This window comes from Ceratina calcarata, unplaced genomic scaffold (genome assembly GCF_001652005.2).
Source record: "Ceratina calcarata isolate Rehan_Ccalc_2016 unplaced genomic scaffold, ASM165200v1 scaffold579.2, whole genome shotgun sequence".
Lineage (NCBI taxonomy): Eukaryota > Metazoa > Arthropoda > Insecta > Hymenoptera > Apidae > Ceratina > Ceratina calcarata.
This window is the reverse complement of record NW_017177008.1, coordinates 610044-631254: the sequence shown is the minus strand read 5'-3', so window position 1 is coordinate 631254 and position 21211 is coordinate 610044. Positions and strand designations below refer to the sequence as shown.

At 41.9% G+C, this 21211-nt stretch overlaps 4 protein-coding genes across 5 annotated transcripts; 1 reads left to right on the top strand and 3 right to left on the bottom strand.

The window, feature by feature from the left end:
• Positions 1-5: 5 nt before the first annotated feature.
• Positions 6-2576, bottom strand: NELF-B (negative elongation factor B). The gene is made up of 7 exons (XM_018032382.2): positions 1668-2576; positions 1425-1592; positions 1238-1363; positions 889-1158; positions 539-823; positions 279-479; positions 6-203 (listed from the first exon to the last, which is right to left on the bottom strand). Exons 1-7 carry the CDS (start codon positions 2274-2276, stop codon positions 48-50), a joined length of 1815 nt encoding a protein of 604 aa, XP_017887871.1. The 5' UTR covers positions 2277-2576; the 3' UTR covers positions 6-47.
• An 82-nt stretch (positions 2577-2658) lies between these two features.
• Positions 2659-6706, top strand: LOC108629681 (coiled-coil domain-containing protein 102A). Of its 2 annotated transcripts, none has more exons than XR_003389754.1 (8): positions 2659-2987; positions 3066-3781; positions 3850-4075; positions 4145-4354; positions 4423-4670; positions 4736-4818; positions 4877-5043; positions 6619-6706. XR_003389754.1 is itself a non-coding variant. In XM_018032518.2 (8 exons), the coding sequence occupies exons 1-8, from the start codon at positions 2877-2879 to the stop codon at positions 4897-4899; spliced, it is 1524 nt and encodes a 507-aa protein (XP_017888007.1). In that variant the 5' UTR covers positions 2659-2876; the 3' UTR covers positions 4900-5977. The 2 variants fall into 2 exon arrangements, 1 of the variants encoding a protein (XP_017888007.1); XM_018032518.2 differs by lacking the exon at positions 6619-6706 and having other exon boundaries at positions 3066-3414; positions 3508-3781; positions 4877-5977.
• LOC108629600 (uncharacterized) lies at positions 6331-11458 on the bottom strand. The gene is made up of 6 exons (XM_018032366.2): positions 10841-11458; positions 10390-10491; positions 10162-10314; positions 9719-10106; positions 9534-9656; positions 6331-9462 (listed from the first exon to the last, which is right to left on the bottom strand). The coding sequence occupies exons 1-6, from the start codon at positions 10898-10900 to the stop codon at positions 6344-6346; spliced, it is 3945 nt and encodes a 1314-aa protein (XP_017887855.1). The 5' UTR covers positions 10901-11458; the 3' UTR covers positions 6331-6343.
• A 217-nt stretch (positions 11459-11675) lies between these two features.
• LOC108629610 (transcriptional repressor scratch 1) lies at positions 11676-16460 on the bottom strand. The gene is made up of 3 exons (XM_018032379.2): positions 15689-16460; positions 13812-14588; positions 11676-13751 (listed from the first exon to the last, which is right to left on the bottom strand). Exons 1-3 carry the CDS (start codon positions 15759-15761, stop codon positions 13114-13116), a joined length of 1488 nt encoding a protein of 495 aa, XP_017887868.1. The 5' UTR covers positions 15762-16460; the 3' UTR covers positions 11676-13113.
• Between the last annotated feature and the right edge of the window lie 4751 nt (positions 16461-21211).

The window sequence follows — 21211 nt, the reverse complement described above, 5'->3', positions numbered from 1 at the left end:
ATATGTAAATACAAAATATTGCATTATTATTCTTTTTAACAATGAATCTACAAAGTTGGTGTAGATACTCCAGTAAGAGGAGAAGGTGGACAGTCAAGCCCCAACGTATCCATTTGAGCCGCGGTTGCTAGTTGATCCTCCACCGAACTATTTCCGATTTTATCACGTAAAGCCTCGTACAGATTATGCACTGCTTCGTTATGCTTAAATGAAAAAAAGTGATTACTCATTCTGGTTCTAGTAAAGTAATTCTATCGTTCTTTCTTTATTCAAATTACCTGACTAGTTGGCTGAAGTGCCTTCATTAGCGCGTGTAGCCGAGTCGGTGGCAATTTCGGATGTATGTACCAAAGTAATTTTAGTAAATGTCGTGTGACATTATCCCTGCCTAGACCGGCGAGGAAAAACTCGTCGAATATAACGGTACAGAATGATTCGTTACAAAATTCATCAGCCATATTTAATATTAATAAGGACACCTGCGAAAGCAAATAGAATTTATTGCTTTGCGGATGATTATCATAATTGGCGAACTTACCAGTGTATGCAGAAAAGGATCCTCGAACGCACGTTGTGCTTGGCAGTTTGGTAAAGTAGCCAGTACTCTCATTAAACCTCGAGCGTCGCCTCTTCCTCTTCCTCCTCCGCCACCACCTCCTACATGCAACGCATAATACATAGATAAAACTGCAGCGACTCCCGAAAGTTGTGCATACGCTTGGCAAGCGTCCGGAGGTGGACCGGAATGTTCTATTATAGCAATCGCACTTTCCCTTTCATCGGGCGGAAGCTTGCAATTCAATTGCCTTATTTGATCGTCTACCTGAGAAACGAGATAATTAGGTCGCATACGTGTCTTCATTTAAGTCATTATAAAATATGCTTTACCATTAAAGACATAAGTGCAGGTAAAAACTTCGTCACTACTTGACTATCCAGTTTCGGTTCTTTAAAATCCTGCGAATCGATCATCTGCCAAGCAGACAAGCCTAATGCCAGCATCCTGAGTAATAGTACGAGAACTGCGTTCTCCCTGGGCAGTGCTTCGCCGTTTATCAAATGAAGCGCAATTTTTATTGCGCTGCTGGCAAGAAAATTAACAGCATACGGATCGCACAATATCATGCTTAGATCACCCAATACTTGTTCCTGCCCTCTCTGTACAAAACTATAGATCATATCATTCTTTCATCAATGACTTTCTTATTATTATATTATTTTTAGTCTATCGTCGTACCTTGATACTATCCAAGAAACCTTGCAATTCACGGGACCTTTTAATATCGACACTTTTCTCTCTAATACAAGCATCAAGGCACCAAGTGAATTTGTGGCATGGGTCAACAGAAATGATATCTTGTACCTGAACAAGTAATGTTAAAGTGTAATACCAGTCTCTGGTTTTTTATGTTTAATATGCTTACTTCTAAATCATGTAAGGCCATCAATAATTCTGCTCTTAACGTGCAATAATGAATATTCTTCGTACGTAAAAATAAGGTTCTCAAAAATTGCAATACCATATCGTATAACTTTACACTATGTCCAATCATATGAGCTAATTTCTGTACAACCTCTCCTTGTCTCCTCACCTAAGTACATAAAACAGAAACAATTTAATAAAGTTTCGAATTATTGTTATATTAATTAAATTGATGGTAGCATACCTTCGGAGAAGGCATAAAAAAGAGACTATTTAAATTCCTATGGTCAAACAATATTTGTTCCTTCTCGATAATATATCTGCTAAATAGTGGGGAAACTTCATCTCCAAACAGACTTTGATTATCTTTCCAAATTTGTCGTTTGACTTCAGTGTCTGCATCATTGTACAGCTCTTTTTCCTTAACAAGTACTTTTAAATATTTATCTTCTATATGGGGTGTGTTTCTCAGGATACACATAACAACTGGCCTCAGTGCTGCAACTCTTATAGCGGGGAAGCTTTTAGACAATAATTCTTTCAACCTCCTGTCCCCTGTTGCTCCTTTGTCTGCTCTTTCTGCACCGATCTCGTTGATCCTCTTTATCAATTTCTCTCTTAATTCTTCGAGAACCGACGCGTGGAAGTCTAATCTCTTCACTCCGTGGAGATCGAGCAGAGGTAGCATAGGCCTTAACGATGGCAATAAAATACCATTTTCTAATTGAAACTCTTCGATTGCTTTCAATGGGTCTGTACAACTTGTCAAAGCATCTCTTAAGAAACTTTGTCCGGGTATCCCAAGATCGTCCAGTCCATTACCGATCTCGCAATTATTTTTTACAATGCTCATTATTGTCTCGTTTGATAGAATATGGATAAAAAATACAACTTTATATTACAACGTTCTTATTATCACTTTCATGTTCTTCAAACTCTCGTTGACGAACTCGTAATGCAGGTTACTATATACACTCCGTTAGCATTTACTCATTTCCATGACTGAACTGTATTATTTTCCTTCATTTTCCTTCAATAAATCCTTTGGTACTAAATTTAAACAAGTGTATACAAAAATGCAAACCAAAAAAATAATATCCTCTGCATTTATTCGGTGTGTTTTCACGAAGTATGTGGAAATATATACATGCACGTTAACTATACTTTATACAGACACGTACAGTGAGTATATATCTGTATGTGTATGTATATTTATATATAGATAGTACAAATGTCAGTTCAGAATGAATGTACTACTTACTTATGCGATGTATAAAGATCAAAATTGGAAAGGTATCGTGCTTAGATTTCAACTATTTTAAATATGATGCGAATGAAACGGTGAACGAGACACTCGAGATTCCACTTACGTTTCTAACGCGATCTAATTCGACGAGAAACAAATCATTATCAACGCATATTCATTTATAAAAGAGATAGTGCTGTGGTTATCATGGCACAATCAACAGCTAGTGGAACGTCTTCTCGACGATACATGAAGGAGCACGACGTTAACGTGCCGTCTTCGTCGCGATACGTGGACAGCGAATGGGAAACCAAAGAGGTAAGAGCTAAAATGGTATTAAGTCGGTTTCTGAACGTATGATCGGCAATCAATTATTACGATCATAATGCTTTCCAGGCTCTGCGGCAGAGAGAACTTGAAGAGGCACGAGCACGAGCTGCTCAAATGGAAAAGACGATGAGGTGGTGGTCAGATTGCACCGCTAATTGGCGCGAGAAGTGGAGCAAAGTACGTAACGAGAGGAACATGGCAAGGGAGGAGGCTAAAATGCTCAGAGCAAAGCTAGAAATCGCTGTTAAGGATGCAAACAGTTACAAGCATGATTGCCAGGAGCTGGAGTTACAGAATGAGCAATTAAAGAAAGAAATGGAAAAGATACATATGGTATTGTTGAAACATGCTGGACAGCTTGACCTGCAGATGTTCCCAGTTTTAGAGTCAGATCCACAGTTGAGAAACACGTTAGGTATAGACGCACTGTTGAAATCTTATAACAACGTGAAGCAAACCGAGAGTATAAATTGTAAGACTCTGCATGAAGAATCTAATGTTTGCTTAGGAAGCCATAATATATTGCCAGATAGAGATATCGAGGAGTATGTGTTACAAGGTGCAGTGCCAAAGCATGCCGTAGAGTTGTACAAAGAGAGTTCTATTCATTTATTAGATAAGGATACGTCGAGATTGACTGCCGAGATCAGCTCTATGGAAGATGGCATAGAAAAGTCTCAGTCTTCCTTGCAAGTGTCTACCGATGAATCTTACACGCAGAAAATATTATTCCTTCAACAGAAACTGGATGAGGCTACGAAAACAATTTCTACAGAAAGAGAGTAAGAATAATAATTTATTAGGACGTTACGATTTCATTTACGAAATTAATTATTCGTATCTTTGTTAGAGAAAAGAATTCTTTGCATCGCGGTATGGAAAGATTGAAGGCAGAAATAATTCAGCTGAGAAAACAGTGCCAGGAACTGGAAGAGAATAAATCTGAGACTACGAGAGAATTGCTCGAGTTGAAAGATCGATTTCAAGTTGAACTTACCGATGTGCAAGCTGGTATAATGGATGAAGCTTCCAGTAGAGAAGGAATGAATAGGCGTCTGTGCGAGCTTCGAACTGAAGTAAATTTTATTAACACGAAAACATATTTATCCTAAGGCCTTAATTATTTAAAATCATATCATTTTCAGTTAGAGAGACTTCAAGCAGAAAATGCTGCCGAATGGGGAAAGAGAGAACGTTTGGAGTCGGAAAAGATTTCTTTGGAACGAGAGAACAAACAACTCCGCAACGAATTGAACGATTTACAAGAGAGGATAGAAGCTCGACGACTGCGTCCCGTTTCTACATCGGATAGTGACAACAAACAATTCCAACAGGAATTTTTAGCCAGAAACGTGGTTGGTATTAATTAACAGCGTTTAGAGAATTCTCGAGCTGTCTTATGTTTAATTAAACGATTGTTTAGACAATATTGAAGAAGTCTTTGGAAGAGAAAACGACAGAGCTCTCGCACGCAATGAGAAGATCGGAGCAATACGAGGCGGAAGTGAAAAGAGTAAGGACAAGAGTAGAAGAATTGAAGAAAGAACTGTCCGCGGCTCAAGACGAAGTAGACGCTGCGACTAACAGCGTTCGTAAATTGCAACGGGCGAACGAAGATCTCTTAGAACAGTTAGAATCAGCTAATGTGCAATTAGAACATTTTCGAAATAGGTAAGTAACAGTGACGCACCGCTTATATAAACTGAAGTATGTACTGAGAATCGATTTGTCCACAGTAACGATTCCTACACGGGAGAATCAGGAATGGGAGAAAACGTTGGAGAAAAGTTATGTACAGCAAGCGATGACAAATTAAATGGTAAGCTTTCATATTTTAGAACAGAATTCGATATAATATTTTCTGTAATTTATTTCAGAATTTGAGCATCAGCAAGCCTAGTATTCACTCATCTTGATAAGAGTTTTTAAATTGATTCGAGCACTGACGGAACCTGAGACTTGGATCAGAGAAAGCAATCTACTTTACATCTTTTGATGTGCACGCACCAGTTGACATAGCGGAATCCAGTAGGGGAATGTATACGTAAGATTAATTTATTTAAATAACTGAACTTGAATCATGAGAAACTACTGCCTAATTCAGTATTCCGTTGTTTCTTAAATTACTGCATTTTCAGGTTTGTACTGTATATATAATTTGCTATTTTTTATTAATTTTTTTACATAATTATGTATATATGATTTTGTACGATGTTTTACACGGTCAGAGTTTTTCCTTTAATTTATAAAAACTCGCATTCCAATGTATTGTATATACATACACTCGGCCTCGAGGATTTTGTAGGGACTGACTTCAACGTCCCTAGTAATCATGCACGTGTTACTGACTTTCTAAAATAGTTAGTCATTAACATTTACATAATTGCTAGACAAAATCTTAGAGGAAAATGCAATACTATTCGAAGATGCCTAGTAATAGACGCGCGTGAAATTGATCATCGCGGTACCGAAAATTATTTGTAATTGTTATTAATATTCGTGTATTATAATTTATTTATTATTCTTAATTTAATTATTTATTATTTGCTTTATAAGGAATTAAATCACATTAGTTAAAACGAGAATGTTCCTCAAATTTCGAATACGGCAAATAAGTAGGGATGCGCTCGCCTAAGCTGTTCCGGTTGCTAGTCATTAACGCATACATAATTACCAGGAATTTGAAGTTGGTCCGTTAAAAATTTTAGAAGATTGTATGTATGTACATAAAGAATGTATATACGAAATTTTTGCCTCACCTAAAGACTGGTGAAGTTAGATAACGAGAGATTACCTTTACCATTTATGATACCTGATATTTATACATAATTACAACTTCTGTGTGCTACCACAAAATGTTTGTAAAGTTGTGAATGTATTTATGTCTATATTATGTAGAAATGGATGCATTAACGTTAAGTAGGAGGGCTATTTAAATTTACATTTGACTAAGAAGAATTTACAAATCTATATATTTATTAATTGATGTGACTCGTAACCGAGGACAAGTAGAAACTAGGATCCTTCATTTGTTTAATACATGTTTTATTGATAAAAAGAGGATAAATACTAAAAATTGATGTAGCATTAAATTTATAATGTACACTCAGTACAAGTACCTCAATAAAAATGATAGATACGCGTGTGTGAACAAATAATAAAGATATGATCGCATTCATAAGATTTATGAATGATCATAAATATATATTATATATATATGAGTTGGTAATTAATACAAAAATATACAAAAAGAGTAATCTAATTTGTAAAAGAGGTCTCGTATTAGTAAAATACATAATCTACGAATAAAAGGTTTTTTCTAAAGAATACAATTAACTTTTCATTTAACATTTCATCGGTGTACCGTCGGGATAAGTCGGCATTCTCGGTTTGCAAATTTTCGTTCTACCATTCGATCCATAGACGACGTTACAAGAGAATGTAAAATATCCGCAAGTCGAACTTTTCGTATAATAACGATGCTCGTACTTTCTCGGTGAATTTCTGTCATCCATTTTCCCAGCAACACTGTTCGTCACTGTGTAATAACTTGGCTTGATTGATGCGTTCGAAGTTTGTTGAATTTTAAGCTGAGAATTATTTTTCTGTGTCTCTTTAGCTGAGGCGCGACCTTCGGCTAATCTTTCGTGATTCGTTTTGAGAGATCTGATTTCCGAGATGGGAGACTTGTTCTCATAGATCGTACTCGGCCTTTTGGGAACCAAAGAAACAGTTTGAGACTGAGATTTCCCACTGCCTTGGGCGACAGTTTCGTCACCGGCTACGGACGTTACTCTCCCACGAAAACCAGCGGGTATCGTATATCCTGATAACGATTGTCCAGGTTGAAGCATGTCACCAGCCTGCGCATTTCTGTCTTGTTTTATATGCACATCGTAATTGCCCCCAGTGGCAACACGTATCGTTTGCGATTGATGGTCGCTATCGTTTTGTTCCGCGACATAAATTTTCGCCACCTTGGGTTTTATCGAACTTTCATCCTGTACGTTATCATAGTCATCTTCGTACTCTTCTTCGTAATCGTACACATCGTCATCCGCTTCTGTCTTCTCATCCGCTGGCTTGGCAACGATTTTTCTTCTAGAAGTAGAACTAGTCTGCAAACCTTGTTGAGTAGTTTCCGACGCATTCGTCGCTTCAGGGGCGTTAGACGGCTTGAACGATTTGAAGAGATCCGTGTCTGTAAGACTAAAATTAAACGGCTTTCGAGAAGCTGCTGCACCAGATCCTGATCCCGCCTGCGCAGCACCGGAATAATTGATTCCATATTGGAAAGATCCTTCGAGTTGCGATTGAGATTGTCCCGTGTAAGTTCCACTTTGCGCAGAGGCCGTGCCACCGCCGCGGAAAGGTCTGGCGTATTTCTCAACTTCCTCATCTGTTTTGAGATACGGTTGAAAACCAATTTGCGCTTGACTGGAAGTACTCCCTTCGCCGTTTGCTTGAGCATCCGCCATTCCACCTTTCGCGCTTGCTTGCACCTGAGAATTCGTCCCATGATTCCAACCGCTGCTTTGCGCGCCCGTTGAGGTGGCACCTGATTCCGAATTCAACTGAACCTGCGCCTGACTCTTCCCGCGACCACCCACTCCTTGAGCATTGCTCGTAGCACCGTCTTTACCTCCGTTAATTTCCGTTTGCGCACTTTTATCGTTGTCGGTGCTACCAGCTTGCGCCGAGAACGATCCCGAACCGCTGTAAGTGCCCGCTACTTGAGATTGAGCTGTGCCCTGTCCAAACTTCCCTTGGGCCGACGCGCTCGCTTGAGTACCGGCATCCGTTTGTTTCACAGAACTGGATGCTTGAGAATTAGCGTTGTCGTCTTCTGCGGGCAGAGGGGTTCCAGGTTTCTGATAATACTGAGGAACTTCTCCTGCACCCGGTATATATTGCAATCCTGGATATCGTCCGATGCCTCGTCCGTCAGTTGGATATTGCTGCACACCTCTATCATGCCACGTTGTATCAGGATATTGTCCTGGTACTTCGTAACCGGGAATCACTGTTTGCCTGTCGGGATATTTCCCACCTTCGGGCGTTTGAATCACACCGTCTTCGGGATACCTTATTAAAGGAGGATAAGAGGCTCCTGTTTGGTCAGGTCCAGGTTTTTGAAGATTACCCGGTCCTATTTGAATCCCAGTACCTTCGGGACCAACCGGTCCGGTAGGATATCTTCCATCCCCTGGTACGTATCCCGTACCGCTCGGTACAGTACCCCCAGGATAAGTTACACCACCTCCGGGTAACATTGTTCCACCTGGTATCACTTTCCCTGGATAATGAATAGTTTGTCCAGTTGGTGGCAAACCTCCTTGATAAACACCTCTACCATCTGCTGTAGTAATCCCAGTTAAAGTCCCTGGTCCTCCTATTTCACCGCCCCTACCTGGATAGGAAGGTCCCACGTATTGAGGTGTCGGAATCTGTGCACCAGGATACAGTTTCGCATCTGCAGCTGCTTGGGACACAGCTTGAGAATCCCCTGTTCCCGGTACTACAGCAGGATACGTTTGATAAATTGTACCAGGCGCACCTCCAGGATAAGGTGCACCAGGATAAGCCACTCCACCGTCAACTGTAGTGCCAGGTATTCTGCCGGGATAATGTACAGTGCCTGGTGCACCGCCAGGATAAGCTACAGCACCACCACCAACCGTAATACCTAGTGTACTTCCAGGGTAAGTTGTATCACCTGGTGTAATAACACCTCCGGGATAGGTTACACCACTACCGGGTACACCCCCGGGATAATACACACCACCAATGACAGTACCGGTTTTACTTCCAGGATAACTTATGCGTCCATCGGGTATAGCACCAGGTACAGCACCAGGAACAGTGCCAGGAACAGTGCCAGGAACAGTGCCAGGAACAGCACCAGGAACAGGAATAGTGCCGGGAATAACACGAGGTACAGTGCCAGGAACAGTGCCGGGAACAGTACCAGGAACAGCACCAGGTACAGTGCCAGGAACAACACCAGGAATAGTGCCGGGAATAACACGAGTTACGGTCCCAGGAACAGCACCGGGAACAGTACCCGGAACAGCACCAGGAACAGTACCAGGTACAGCACCAGGAACAGTGCCGGGAACAGCACCGGGAACAGCACCGGGAACAGTACCCGGAACAGCACCAGGAACACTGCCGGGAACAGCACCAGGCACGGTCCCAGGAACAGTGCCTGGATAAATTACACGACCTCCAAGAGTAGTACCAGGTGTACCTCCAGGATACGTAATATCGCCAGTTGCAACACCAGGGGCACTACCAGGATAAGTTGCACCGCCAGGTATTTTCCCAGGATAAACGCGTCCATTCCCGGCAGGATACTGGACTTCACCACCAGGTATTCTACCAGGTAGTCTGCCAGGGTAAGTCGGACCCACGCCAGCAGTAATTATGTTAGAGGGAGGAGCCTCTCCTGGTTGTTTGATTCCTAGATTTATTAAATATTAAAATATTCATTATACTTCTTCGTATTTGATTTACAATATTGACGATTGATACCTGGAATGGCTGGAACTTGTATGTATCTGCCTGGTGGACCTGCTCTATCGTATTCTGGGCAACCCTCGCATCCGATACTTCCTAATGACATACTTTGCGCTTGTCCCATTCCGTTGCTTCCACCTGTACATCAAATCAAATCGTTTCATTTTGTATTTAATATCTTGAGAGACTCGTATACTCACTGACAACCGCGCGAGACGATTGTTGAGTAGCTTCAGCTTCGGCTTTCCCTTCCTTCTTATCATTATTGCCAATGTTTAAATATTGCGATTGTGTCTGTCCACGAAATCTACCAGGAGGCCCTTGTACTTGACGACGCAAGCGATTCCGCTTGGCGTTTTCATTTAATTTTTGCCTCTCTTCAAGTACGATTTCTCTTTTTGCTCGGCTTATCAGTGGCGTTAACACAACGTCGGCTACTCTCCTCGGCACGATGTCATTCTCATCGATAGGTAGTATATTAAAAAAGGGATCTATCGTTTCTGCGAGTATCGGTACAGTCCTTTGCAACAGGATAATTTTACGTCCATTGCAAAAATCAGTAATTCTGCCTCCAGCTATTCGCCATGCCTAGAAAGACGATGCTATCAGTATTTATTTGAAGAAAGTACAATTTATTTCGTACCTCGAATTTCGTCAAAAATTCGTTCGGTACGTAAAGTATTTTTGATGCTTCTTCCTCGATCCCATTCTCCGAAAATTCTTCAGGGATAACACCCTCTTCCAGTTTCTCTATATAACAACTGTTTTCTTGTCTATCTTTGTATGCTCTGAAATGCTAAATTAAGGAGAGAACCGTAGAATCAACATTGGAATCTAATTTTAATTGATTCGATAGGAACAATCATTATACCGTTTCATAGTCCGTGAATGTCCATTGCTTTCTTTTCAAATGATCGTCTGTGTCTGGCGATTCGAAATCGTAGCGAAGCGAACGATCGAAACGTCTTTTATCCTATTCGAAGAGATGCAGACGATATACAAGGGAAAAACAAACGGACAAAGAAATTAGAAATGGGTCGAGCTATTTCCTATCGACTTATCTTATGAACTTTGATCTCCAAATCTGTCTCACCAAATACTCCTCTTTTTAATTCATGTTACCGAACTAATTTCATAAGAATGAAGAAATGGAATTTAAATGAATGACACACTTGCAGTCAAACATTGATACGATCATGAAATTATGATTAATCGTAAATATTTAAAGAAAAGATGATAGACGATTATTTTCTGTATAAATGTTCTCAATACTACGCTTATTCTAAAGATACAATTGCAACGGGGTAAGATTGATAACTTACGTAGATCCTCGAAAAAGCTGCTCCCGCCAAAAAGAGGAGGAAAACAAGGATTAGTCGCATGGCTTCAAGGCAGTCCGGAACCTTCGTCGCGACTGTTAACTTCTCGTCGACAGTGATCGTACTAACAGTTTAACTCCCACCGCGAACTATTTTTCTCTTCTTCATCAGCTTCGCTTGTGCTCGATCTCGCGAAGAGATCAAGAAGTACAGAGAATTTGGATTAAACCGAAGGAAGGGGGAACGTGATAGGGGAAACTTCTAAGAAACGCGGGCATGTAAATCGTGATGTAAGTGTGTCTGCAGTTTTATAAGCGTTACGTTATCTTGTGTCGCCACGGATCTCGTTACAGGAACGTTTTGTTGATGATCGTCTCTCGTTTACGAACGGATGAATTTTATTCGTTCACTGTCTTTGCGACCGCATCGTACACGAACAATCTTGAATCATTTTAATTTATTACCGTCGTCTTGAAATATCAGTGTCATTGTGCACGTTTCTATGCAAAACGAATTCAAATAGGAACGATCGGTTTTGTGTAAGTAGCTTCGATAGTTTCCAAGACGCAAATATCTTTCTAATCGTATACGATATCGCGTTATGTGCGATCATCATCCACTGACTGAGATTGATGTGTTCCCCTTCGTTGCCCTAATTATTAACTCCAATCCATTTGGTAAATACAGCAACTCGTTGTTTGTTGCGATATTAAACTATCTCATAGTTCATCGGTAATAGAAATGAGATCGATGAGTGAAGGGAAAGTCATTCTGTATGTCGAAATAGTAATCGACACTTTTTAAGGGAAACGGTTTGTGAAAATGACATTCGCAGATATATTTTTATTATATATTTTATTCATTTCGAAATAACGCTTGTACAACTCGTAGAAAAATTGGTAAAATATGTCTGTTTAGGCACTCCAATGTACAAATCGTACATACACAATAGCAGACGTTACAACTGCGCTAATTACTATAAGACTAACGTTTCTGTACTCTAAATTACTGAAGGGAATGCTATTTACAACGTGAGGTTTACACGACTATACATAAAACGCAATATTACATCTCGGGATTATGCTCAATCTCTGACTAGTACACGCGTGCTTACATTATCTTTTTACAAACACGTGATCCTTCGTGTAAGGGAAACGAAATTAAAACTACGTGAAATCTTTATTATAAAACCGCTGCCATTCAATTTCTCGTGCAACCCTCGTTTCGCCAGTTTCTAATCTACTAATCACGAGAGTAATCAAGGTATCAGCTAAACAATAAGAAACGTTCAATTAAGAATGGCAAGTGGTTCGAAAAGCCTGGTTGCTCATTAGAATAGCAGAGTTTTGGACTAGTTTACACTCGGATCGTCACCGGCTATCGGTAACGGATCGAAAACGGAGAAAGATACTTAATTAATTACTTAATACATCCACCAGAGGACTGCTAGACCGCGTACGGCAGTCAGGTTTCTTTACGATTTAGTTTACAATTAGTTCGAATCACAGACGGTACGCGTTCCTATTCATTAACGCAAATAACGCATCGACAGTAAATATATAAAATTATTTCCTTAATCGTACGTTTGCAGTAACTGTGACGTCCGAAATTACGTTTCATTCAATTTAAGTCTTATCAACTATTCAGTACTTTTTACCGCCGGTCATTCGCCGATTTCCCATCAATCAAGCGCGTAGTGTAAAACTTTAAAATGGCCGTGTGAAGTGTAATTTTCTACGTGCAAAAAGTTCGTGAACATTCGTGTGCATAATTTGTTGACGAATTACGGTTTAACCTGCGCTGGTTTCAAGGAATTTGTAGCTGCCTGGAAGAGCTTGGAAGCCTTGGAAGAAGTTGGTCACCGCGTTTAATACTAAAGGTAAGCAAGCATACAGAATACCTATTCAGGCATTGCGTTTTTAAATTGATCACCCTTGCTCTCTTATTATGATATGTCTTTAAAAGAATTCTAACTACATACGGCACAGTATGCATTTCATAAGGCACGACATTAGGAATTGGTAATTGACAATTTTTTAATACGACTATCTGTGGTCCCTATTAGGAAGGTGTTTGGAATAACACTTGTTAGATCTCTATTGTCGAACTCGTGTCAGATGAAATTTCAATAGAACTTAATATTATCTCAGTATTCATAGGAATGACACTAGTTGCTATTAATTACGTCTTTATATCTCTAAATCAATTATTCCTTTAGGAAATTTCAACGAGTTTTTCTGTGCTCTTTGGTGTTCCGCGGAACTATATTAAGAATTCTATGCGATCGCTAAGTTAAGTGTCATCGTCGTCGGTCTTGAAAATGCGGAAGACCTAGCGGGATCGGAGAAGTCGAAGTTACTCGACGAGTTTTGGCCGTCGTTGTTGAAGCGACTCAAATGCTCCGGATTCGGAGATATGACCGAAGTTCTGATGACCATTCTGGGCATACATTTAGAATCTTCGGATGTACTTGTCTCGTTTTCTTCGCTCTTCTCCCTGCAAGAGCGTTTGGATGGTGGAGACACCTCGGTGTCGGGAACTCTGGTGTGTCTGATAATCGCGGAAAACGCGGAAGAATTCCTTTGTTCGCGATTGAGACCCAAACGAGGAACGATCACGCTGGTAGGTGACGCCGTGACACACGGGGTTGCTGGCAATCTGTTCAACGAAGATGCCATCGATCCGCAGGATTTCTTTTGATCATTCCCATCAGTTTTATCCGTAGACGATCGATGATGCGTCCTCATGCAAGAGGATTCTTCGTGTTTATAGAGGTACGATTTCAATGCGAACGCTTTACCACAACGACCACACACGTGCGGCTTGGTATTCGAGTGTGTTTGAATATGTGCTCGCAGGTTCGACTTGTCGGCAAACGCTTTATTGCAGATCGTACACTTGAACGGTTTTTCACCTAAAGTTAAAAATATAATTTAGTTCTCGGTTTCTATAATGTTCTTCTGTGAATTCTTACCTGTGTGGGTACGTATGTGTCCCTGCAGCAGCCACGGTCTGGAGAAGCACTTGCCGCAATAATGGCATTTGCATCCCTGATTGTGCGTCCTCACGTGCATGCTAAACGCCGGCATACTGACGTAAACTTTATCGCAATGCGGACACCTCCTGGCTTTTTTATCTCCAAGAGATCTGTGCGTTTGCCTGTGTCTCGCAAGATTCGAGGACGTCGAGTATTTCTTCCCGCAGTCGGGACATTCGTGATCCTCGCTATCCTCGGACTTGGTCTCCGTTGAGGTCGTTCTCCGGTTCTGAGATATCAAGCCTGATTCTAATTCAGTTTTGTCTAGCGAATTGTCGGAAGCGTCGCTTGGACGTTCCTCCTGCAAACGGTGAGGGTGAGCAATGTGCACGCCCAACAACGCGTTCCTCTCCGATCGGTTTTGCAGAATTTCACGTTCACTCTCTATTCTCTCAAAAAATAATCTCGTCCTCTCGTCCAACGTTTGTTCGTCTTCAATGGTCCGCGAGTTTTGATACGCTTGCTGTTTCACCCTGACGCACTTGTCCGAATATTGAGCGCACCTAGGCGAGGCTGGTTGTTGATAGATCATACCGTTCGGGTGAATCAGCGTGCCGGCGGCCGCGGCTAAGCTCACTTCCGCCAGTTTTGTGAGATTGTACAGTTCCTCGGGACACTCCGACGACGTCTCGCTTCCGCATTCGCTGGCACCGTCGGACGTCGGATGATTACTACTATAATCCGCCAGCCTCACGCCTCGTTCAGGGCTGAAATCTGTAAAATACGATTTTTATAATCGAACACCAGATATTTTAGCGCCGGAACGTAAACCGTTAGAAATACAGCAGGTTTTTATCATCGTTAGTGTTTCTGCGATTTGAATGTATCTTTTGGCGATAGTCCAATTGAAATCTCGTGATCGAAAGAACTGACCGATCACGGTTCGATCACATTCAACTGTTTCATAATTAGTCATATATCTGTATTTAGCGATCATATCGAATATTTTTAAAGGAGAGAAATTTACGAGCACGTCTTTGACGAAACAGGTGGCTCTTCTACGTATCAAAGAGTAAACTAACGGAAGAAGCTTGTTTTCAAAGAGCGGAGTCATTCGCCGTCTCATGATTTGTTTCCGTTACCAATTTAACTTCAACTATTTAAATCGTAAAACGCGAAACGACAAAAAGATAACTTTGAGGCTTCGCGAAACACCTTCTGCTGCGTTTTTGGGGAGAACAGAAATAGAGCTGCCGTCTCTCTCTCTCTCTCTCTTTCTCGCTGATTGACTTCTTTCTTTATCTATTCTCCGTACTTAAATACACGCATTGCACGGAAGTTTTGGAAGGGTTGACGGCATCGCGACGGTATGCGTTCTGTGACGCATCTAGCGTCTCCTATTCTTATATCCCGCGCGATGTACCACCTTAATCACGAAGCAACGACCAGCAAATTCTCTTGGCTCTTGGTCAGCAGCATTGATTGACGAGATCAACGTAAGCAGCGCGGAAATTTTGCTCAACCCATTTCCGGTAGATTCGACATTACCATTAATGGAACTTCAACCCTTGAACTCTTCACTCCCGCGTAACCGAAACTTCATCGTTAAGCAAAATCAAATTTAGCCACTTACGAACTGAATTATTTTGCAAAAGTCGATCAACATTTCCCGAATTACTTTATTACATACTTAATAAGTGATTGAGTAGAAACGTATTAAGCATAAGGGAGATCTGATAGAAAATTGAAAGTGTATCAACGCGTACATGATCCTTCAGGTGATAAGATGCAATTTCAAGTATTAGATGTACAATTTCTAATGGAATTATAAATTGATTCTAATCTGAAAACCGAGGAAATACGAGGAGATGTACCTCTTCCAGAAGCGTCGAACTCTTCCTCGACCGCGTTGTATCGTCGATGGGTGATGAGAAACGCTCTCGGCATCTTCTTTTCTCTATTCTCATCGAGTCACAGAAACCATTAGATCAATTTCCAACTCCACTGTCACACACTCTTTGTCACTTGAGTAAATGAATCGTTCGAAATAGAACGAGTCGGGCCGCGCGTATATGGTACCTGTTGCCGAACAGGAGGGGTGCGACCGCCTCGAGGATTTCGGGCGTAATATTTGCTCCGGCTAAGATTCGGGGCTACATATAGCAGCGCAGCCTCCCTCGCCCTCCGCCTCATCGTCTTCTTCTTCTTCTTCTTCAGCTGCTGCGCACCGCGTTGCACGCGCTCAGAAGGGTGCTGAGCCTGTGTGCCGCTTCTGTTTGAGTGGTGGCGGAGTGTGCGACCACCGTATGCATCCGTGACGCTTTTCAACCGATGAAATTGCGCGCCCCGCTCGAGCTCATTATAGTTGAATTAATTAACATCCCTTTACATTATATATATCATCTATCGCGTCTTCAATAATGGTTAAAATTTTCAAACTGAGAAAGTTTGTCCAATTGTTGTAAGAACAGCCGAGGAGATTTATTTTTTCTTCGTCGTGAGTCGGAACACGTGTGGATAGTCCGCGAGCTTATTGGTTTATCTGTAGGGACGACCTGTGGAACGTATGCGGTCACCGAACACTCGTTTTATACTTGAAGAGACCTAAAAGAAGAATATGTTAAATATCCGATAGATTGCGGAACTTCCGGGCAGGTGTAAAGTCATAAATGCATTAGCATGCCGTGAGACAGCGCCAGAATTTAAACCCCGTTTCAATTAGCATCGACAAAATTCGGTTTATTTATAAATCGTGGAAATATGAAATTGTTCGCGGCTGGTGTTCGAGGCTCGGGACGGCGGAGAAGTGAACGAAAGAAAGCAGATACTATTTACCAGTGGGCAAATGAAAGGATAAGCATTCTATTTCGGTGCGAAGCCACTGTTGGTAGACAGATTTTGTGGGACCCACGGCACGCGTCCCGTGTTCATTAACTACCAACGAATCGCGAGAGGAGGGAGAGGTGAACGCGGCGGCTTTTGACAGGAAAACAGGAAAAAACCGCAGGGGCACGAGCCACGGACTGAATCAAATTTCTTCGAATTCGTCGGGTATATTTTCACAACGTTCGATCGTACGCACCTACTCTGGGAATTAAGCGGAATAAGATTCATGATTTCTCTTACAGAATCTGCTGAAAACAACGAACGTATTTTTATAAGAACCGATTTCCTGTAACGCTTTATTAATAGCGAGGTGTTATTAAAAGTATCACGTTTATTTTGGTCACACGTTATCGAGCGTGTAATTCAATGGATGATATCAGAGACACTTGTGCATATCTTATCAAATAAAAGATCAAGGACGTGATAGAATGCGAGGTGATTATTTTCAAGAGTATAAGAAGAAAAGGGGAAACGTGGAGGACAGAAGCGATGGCGCAAACAGTAAGCGAAAGGCTATGCAAGCTTTTTGGTCGGCGATTGAATGAATGCCACGCGAGTTAGTCAGCGTCGCGGTGCTAAATTCGGCGGACGCCTGGCGTCGATCCAGAAGAACCACCCAGCGCACCAACCTGCTTCTATCCTGTAGCCACCAACGAAACCGTGAGGGCCGCCGCCGCTGTTTTCTTATTCGGGTCCCACGTTGATACCTCGTCGCGAAATACGAGTACAAACCGTGCATTTAATGCCCGTAAATCTCCTCGCCAGGGGATAACGACTTCGCTTCAAGTATCGTCGGTGTTGAAAGGATTGATCGACGTCAGGAAACAATTGGCGGTTCAGAGATAATTGTTCTCCGAAACTTGGATCAATTGTTTCGCAATTGAAACGGTAGCTCCGAATTATTAGTTACTTATCAGGATTTCCTACGAAATCTTTGTAAACAGATAATAGCTTCGCACGAAGTAGATTAACACTGTAAAAAGATTGATGGACGAGCAATTGAAAAACACTTGTTACACGAAAATCTGAAAGCTAGTACGAAGAGACACAATTGGATTTGAACTATTAAAAGAGTCTCCGATTTAATGGAACAAGTTAAGCCACGTCGTCAGATCTTGTGCTGTTCGCTAATGGAACAAATCGGCGAGATCATCGGCGTTTCGATTGTTTTCGGAACGATTCGAGGAACAGGTGTCTCGGGAGTCCTATTGCGATAGCCGCGGTATCGACGTGTGCGACTAAGAATAAAGTCACGAGAAGAAGAAGAGTAGACATCTCGACTGACGCAACAGCGAGGCTCGGCAAGATTTCCTCGGCGACGGATTGTCAGTACACCCGTGGCTTCGGCGTGTCATCAGATACGCGATATACACGTTTACCTCGTGGCTCCGCGTTAATAAACTGGGCGCATCCTACAGGTGCCCGAACGCCGTTTCCGATGCGATGGTACGTGCCGCGTAAAACGTATTTTCGGCGCGGTTGGAGATGCTCCAGGTGCGGAGGAGGAGGACGCAAACCGAGAGAGATACCGCGAGACCACGTGCGTTTTCTATTTTTCACTGGTTAAATAAACGTACGTTGCTCGTATTTGTTGCAACAGTGACATTTCTAAAAGATCATTCGAAGAACGTATTCAGATTTAACCAGGAAGATTCAGTCGTTTTCGGTTCAGCGAACAGATATTAAAATGTAAATGAAAACACGACTGTTTAGGACAAGATTCAAGATTGAATTTTATCGAGACGTTAGAATCGGAAGAGAGTCTGTCGAAAGATGAACAATATTCTTAATGACTGGCATAGACTCGTGCCGAGGGGATCTTTTTTTGTCCCGATAAGGAAAGGAGGGTCATTAAGCGGTAATCCGGTAAAAAGTAAACGACTCCCCGAAAACTATCCGGAAACGCCTGGTTCTACTTGTAAATCAGCGCCGGTACACTCCCCCTTTCCACGGACGTGTCATTTAGCGCGAAGTTTTCTCGTTGAAAAAAAAAAAGGAGGAGAGCACGCGATCGCTATTTAAAAGGCTCGTAGGTGGGTGGGTTTTCAGCCGCGGCGCGTATACCGACGTAGGGAGGAGGCTTCGACTTCGCTGTTCGGCCTCGGCATGGGGTTGCCGTGCTATTTTCAGGCCGGTGCCTCGATGCAGCTGTCGTGTTCCTCGGGTAAACCACCTCTCTTCTATTCCACGGTCACTCGTGGGACAAGGTAGAACCTATTCGATTCACGATTCGAGGATTCGTGGACAGTGATGCACCTCGCCGAAATTAGATCAGTATTAAAAGAAGGCTAAGCATTCTTCGAACAATCATTAGCTCCAACGAATTGATCAGAAGTTACTTTTTTATACCAAACATTTTGATACGACTATCAGGATTTGATACATATTTTAAAAATCGAATCACTTCTATCACAATTCTTACTCATCTTAAAGGCTCCATTCTCTGCTTAGAAAATGTATAACATTTCCTTACACGTCTTTTCTATTATTCCGCATACGTGTACTTTAAGAAAAAGCACGTAGAGAGATGAGAAGCATTTAATTGATTGCCTCCAGCGGCACGTGGGAGGTGTGCGTGCTGGAGAATGGTAGAGGATGAAAAAGATGACAAGATTCAAAGATCTTGGCGGCGAGCCAGACGAGATTTTCAGCCGTCTACGTGTACATTTCCAAGTTTCGTCTGTCTCCTCCTCTTCTTCTAGCCGCACGTCCTCTAGGACCTAGGGTGCAATGACACCGAGCTCTTAGATGACAATTTTCTATTTACGGTGCCTGACTCAATACCCGTACTATGCAAATTATTCACTTGTTACAGATCGAAAGCGTAGAATTCAGGCACAAGCAATTCGATAAAGGATTGTGTACAAAAATAATTGCTGTCTTTGTCTAATGAAACTATGCAATTATTTTTGCAACGATCCAATAGTTTTTTGAACGGAATGAGTGTATAAAATCTTGACGAGTGTATCGAGAAGCGAGGGAGGAAAGGGTCCTTAATTTAGTTTCGGGTGCAAGAGGTTAACGTAGGGTGGGGAACGACGAGAGGGAGACCACCGTATGAAGCACGTTGGTTCATGTTTGGAGGAATGTCTTTGGGTATAAAGGGAGACAGTTCCTTCCGGAGACAGCGAGCAGCCGCCTGTTTCACCCTCTCGCCCCCTTCGATTTGTTCTTTTTTCTACACAGCTTCTTCCCACTTGATTTTCATTAAAATCAGATTCACGGTTTTTATCGGAGCTTATGAAAGGCAATAATGCGACCACCGACCATGTTTTGAATTATTAATGATAACGCTTGATCATGAACTTCACGTACTGACGAGTAGTAAGAAATAATATATGGCCTATCACGTTGCAACAATCATTTTCGTTGTGCACTGATTCTTCGGTTGTTTCGTGCGCTCGTGTGCATAAACGGTTTTTATTGTTAGCGCGGTTCATGTCGAATGATAATCTGTAGAACGTAACCAGTTCGGTAGGCGAACAATGGGGCTCGTAAGGAGGAAGGAAACGTAGTAATTCGGGGATTAATTGCACGATCTGGCTTCGCAGGTGGCTTCGCAGGCATGCAAATCTAAAAAGGGTCACGCACACGAGCACGTGCTCGCCGTTTTGCAAAACCTTTTATTTCGCCGGCAGCGGCGGCGGCGGCAGCGAGCGGCGATCAGCTGGCTGCGGTGTTCCGCTCTTCGTTCCCCTCTTATCTCCTCTCGAGAAAGAAGAATTAAAAAGGATAAAAATGTGCGGTACACCCCCCCTTCGTCCTTACCCGCATCCTGTGCCAGTGGTGCTTTCGTAAAAATCGGCCCGTCGGTTTCCATTCAAAATGCGCGAGTCACCGGTGGCTCATTCACGAATTTCACGACGAAATCCTACACTCCGGCCGGACCGTCTGCGATCTTGATCGAGAGAGAACGCGAACGAGCGAGATGGATTCCCTTTTATCAAAATGCTTTTATATTCGCGACCGAGAAAAGACCGTTCATAATGACAAGCATTTAAATTCGTAACCGGCACAGGAATTTACGTTCAGTAATCAGCTGATTGCGTGCACACCGTGCAAGATCTTTAAAACGAATTAACGTAATGGGTAATTGGAAGATCTTGAAATTAAAATTCAGAGAGCAATTTATAATAACAATGTCCAGCTTGCTTTTAATGTTCTCGATCTCTTTGGACGATGTAATACATCTTTTATCTCGACAATTAATTCTTAATGGAGACGGAAGAATGCTAAAGACATTGGTACATGGAAAATTGATCTGCACGTGGCAGAAACGGACTTAAGGATGTATTGGCTATACAGTCAATCCCAAAAGTTTATGCACTTTAGAAATGCATTTTTTAAAAAGAAATCAGACGTCGGAAGAATATTGCTAATAATAAACAACAAAAAAAATTTTCCGATTTTTCTGAGATTTTTCCAAGGGGTACCCCTTCAATTTCTTCCAAATTTTCGTTTTTGGCCAATAACTCCCAAACTGTTAGACTTACGAGAAAATTGTATAGGAC

Excerpts from the sequence above, each read along its gene's own strand:
- LOC108629681 (XM_018032518.2), top strand. The coding sequence starts at position 2,877 with ATGGCACAATCAACAGCTAGTGGAACGTCTTCTCGACGATACATGAAG. Across the intron at positions 3,782-3,849 it reads ACAATTTCTACAGAAAGAGA|AGAAAAGAATTCTTTGCATC; the intron begins GTAAGAATAATA and ends TATCTTTGTTAG. Across the intron at positions 4,076-4,144 it reads TGTGCGAGCTTCGAACTGAA|TTAGAGAGACTTCAAGCAGA; the intron begins GTAAATTTTATT and ends TATCATTTTCAG.
- LOC108629610 (XM_018032379.2), bottom strand. The coding sequence starts at position 15,761 with ATGCCGAGAGCGTTTCTCATCACCCATCGACGATACAACGCGGTCGAG. Across the intron at positions 14,589-15,688 it reads GTTCGACGCTTCTGGAAGAG|ATTTCAGCCCTGAACGAGGC; the intron begins GTACATCTCCTC and ends CGTATTTTACAG. Across the intron at positions 13,752-13,811 it reads ACACATACGTACCCACACAG|GTGAAAAACCGTTCAAGTGT; the intron begins GTAAGAATTCAC and ends TTTTAACTTTAG.
- NELF-B (XM_018032382.2), bottom strand. The coding sequence starts at position 2,276 with ATGAGCATTGTAAAAAATAATTGCGAGATCGGTAATGGACTGGACGAT. Across the intron at positions 824-888 it reads CTGCACTTATGTCTTTAATG|GTAGACGATCAAATAAGGCA; the intron begins GTAAAGCATATT and ends CTCGTTTCTCAG. Across the intron at positions 204-278 it reads CACTTCAGCCAACTAGTCAG|CATAACGAAGCAGTGCATAA; the intron begins GTAATTTGAATA and ends TTTTCATTTAAG.
- LOC108629600 (XM_018032366.2), bottom strand. The coding sequence starts at position 10,900 with ATGCGACTAATCCTTGTTTTCCTCCTCTTTTTGGCGGGAGCAGCTTTT. Across the intron at positions 10,492-10,840 it reads CAGCTTTTTCGAGGATCTAC|GATAAAAGACGTTTCGATCG; the intron begins GTAAGTTATCAA and ends CTCTTCGAATAG. Across the intron at positions 9,657-9,718 it reads ATCGTCTCGCGCGGTTGTCA|GTGGAAGCAACGGAATGGGA; the intron begins GTGAGTATACGA and ends TTTGATGTACAG.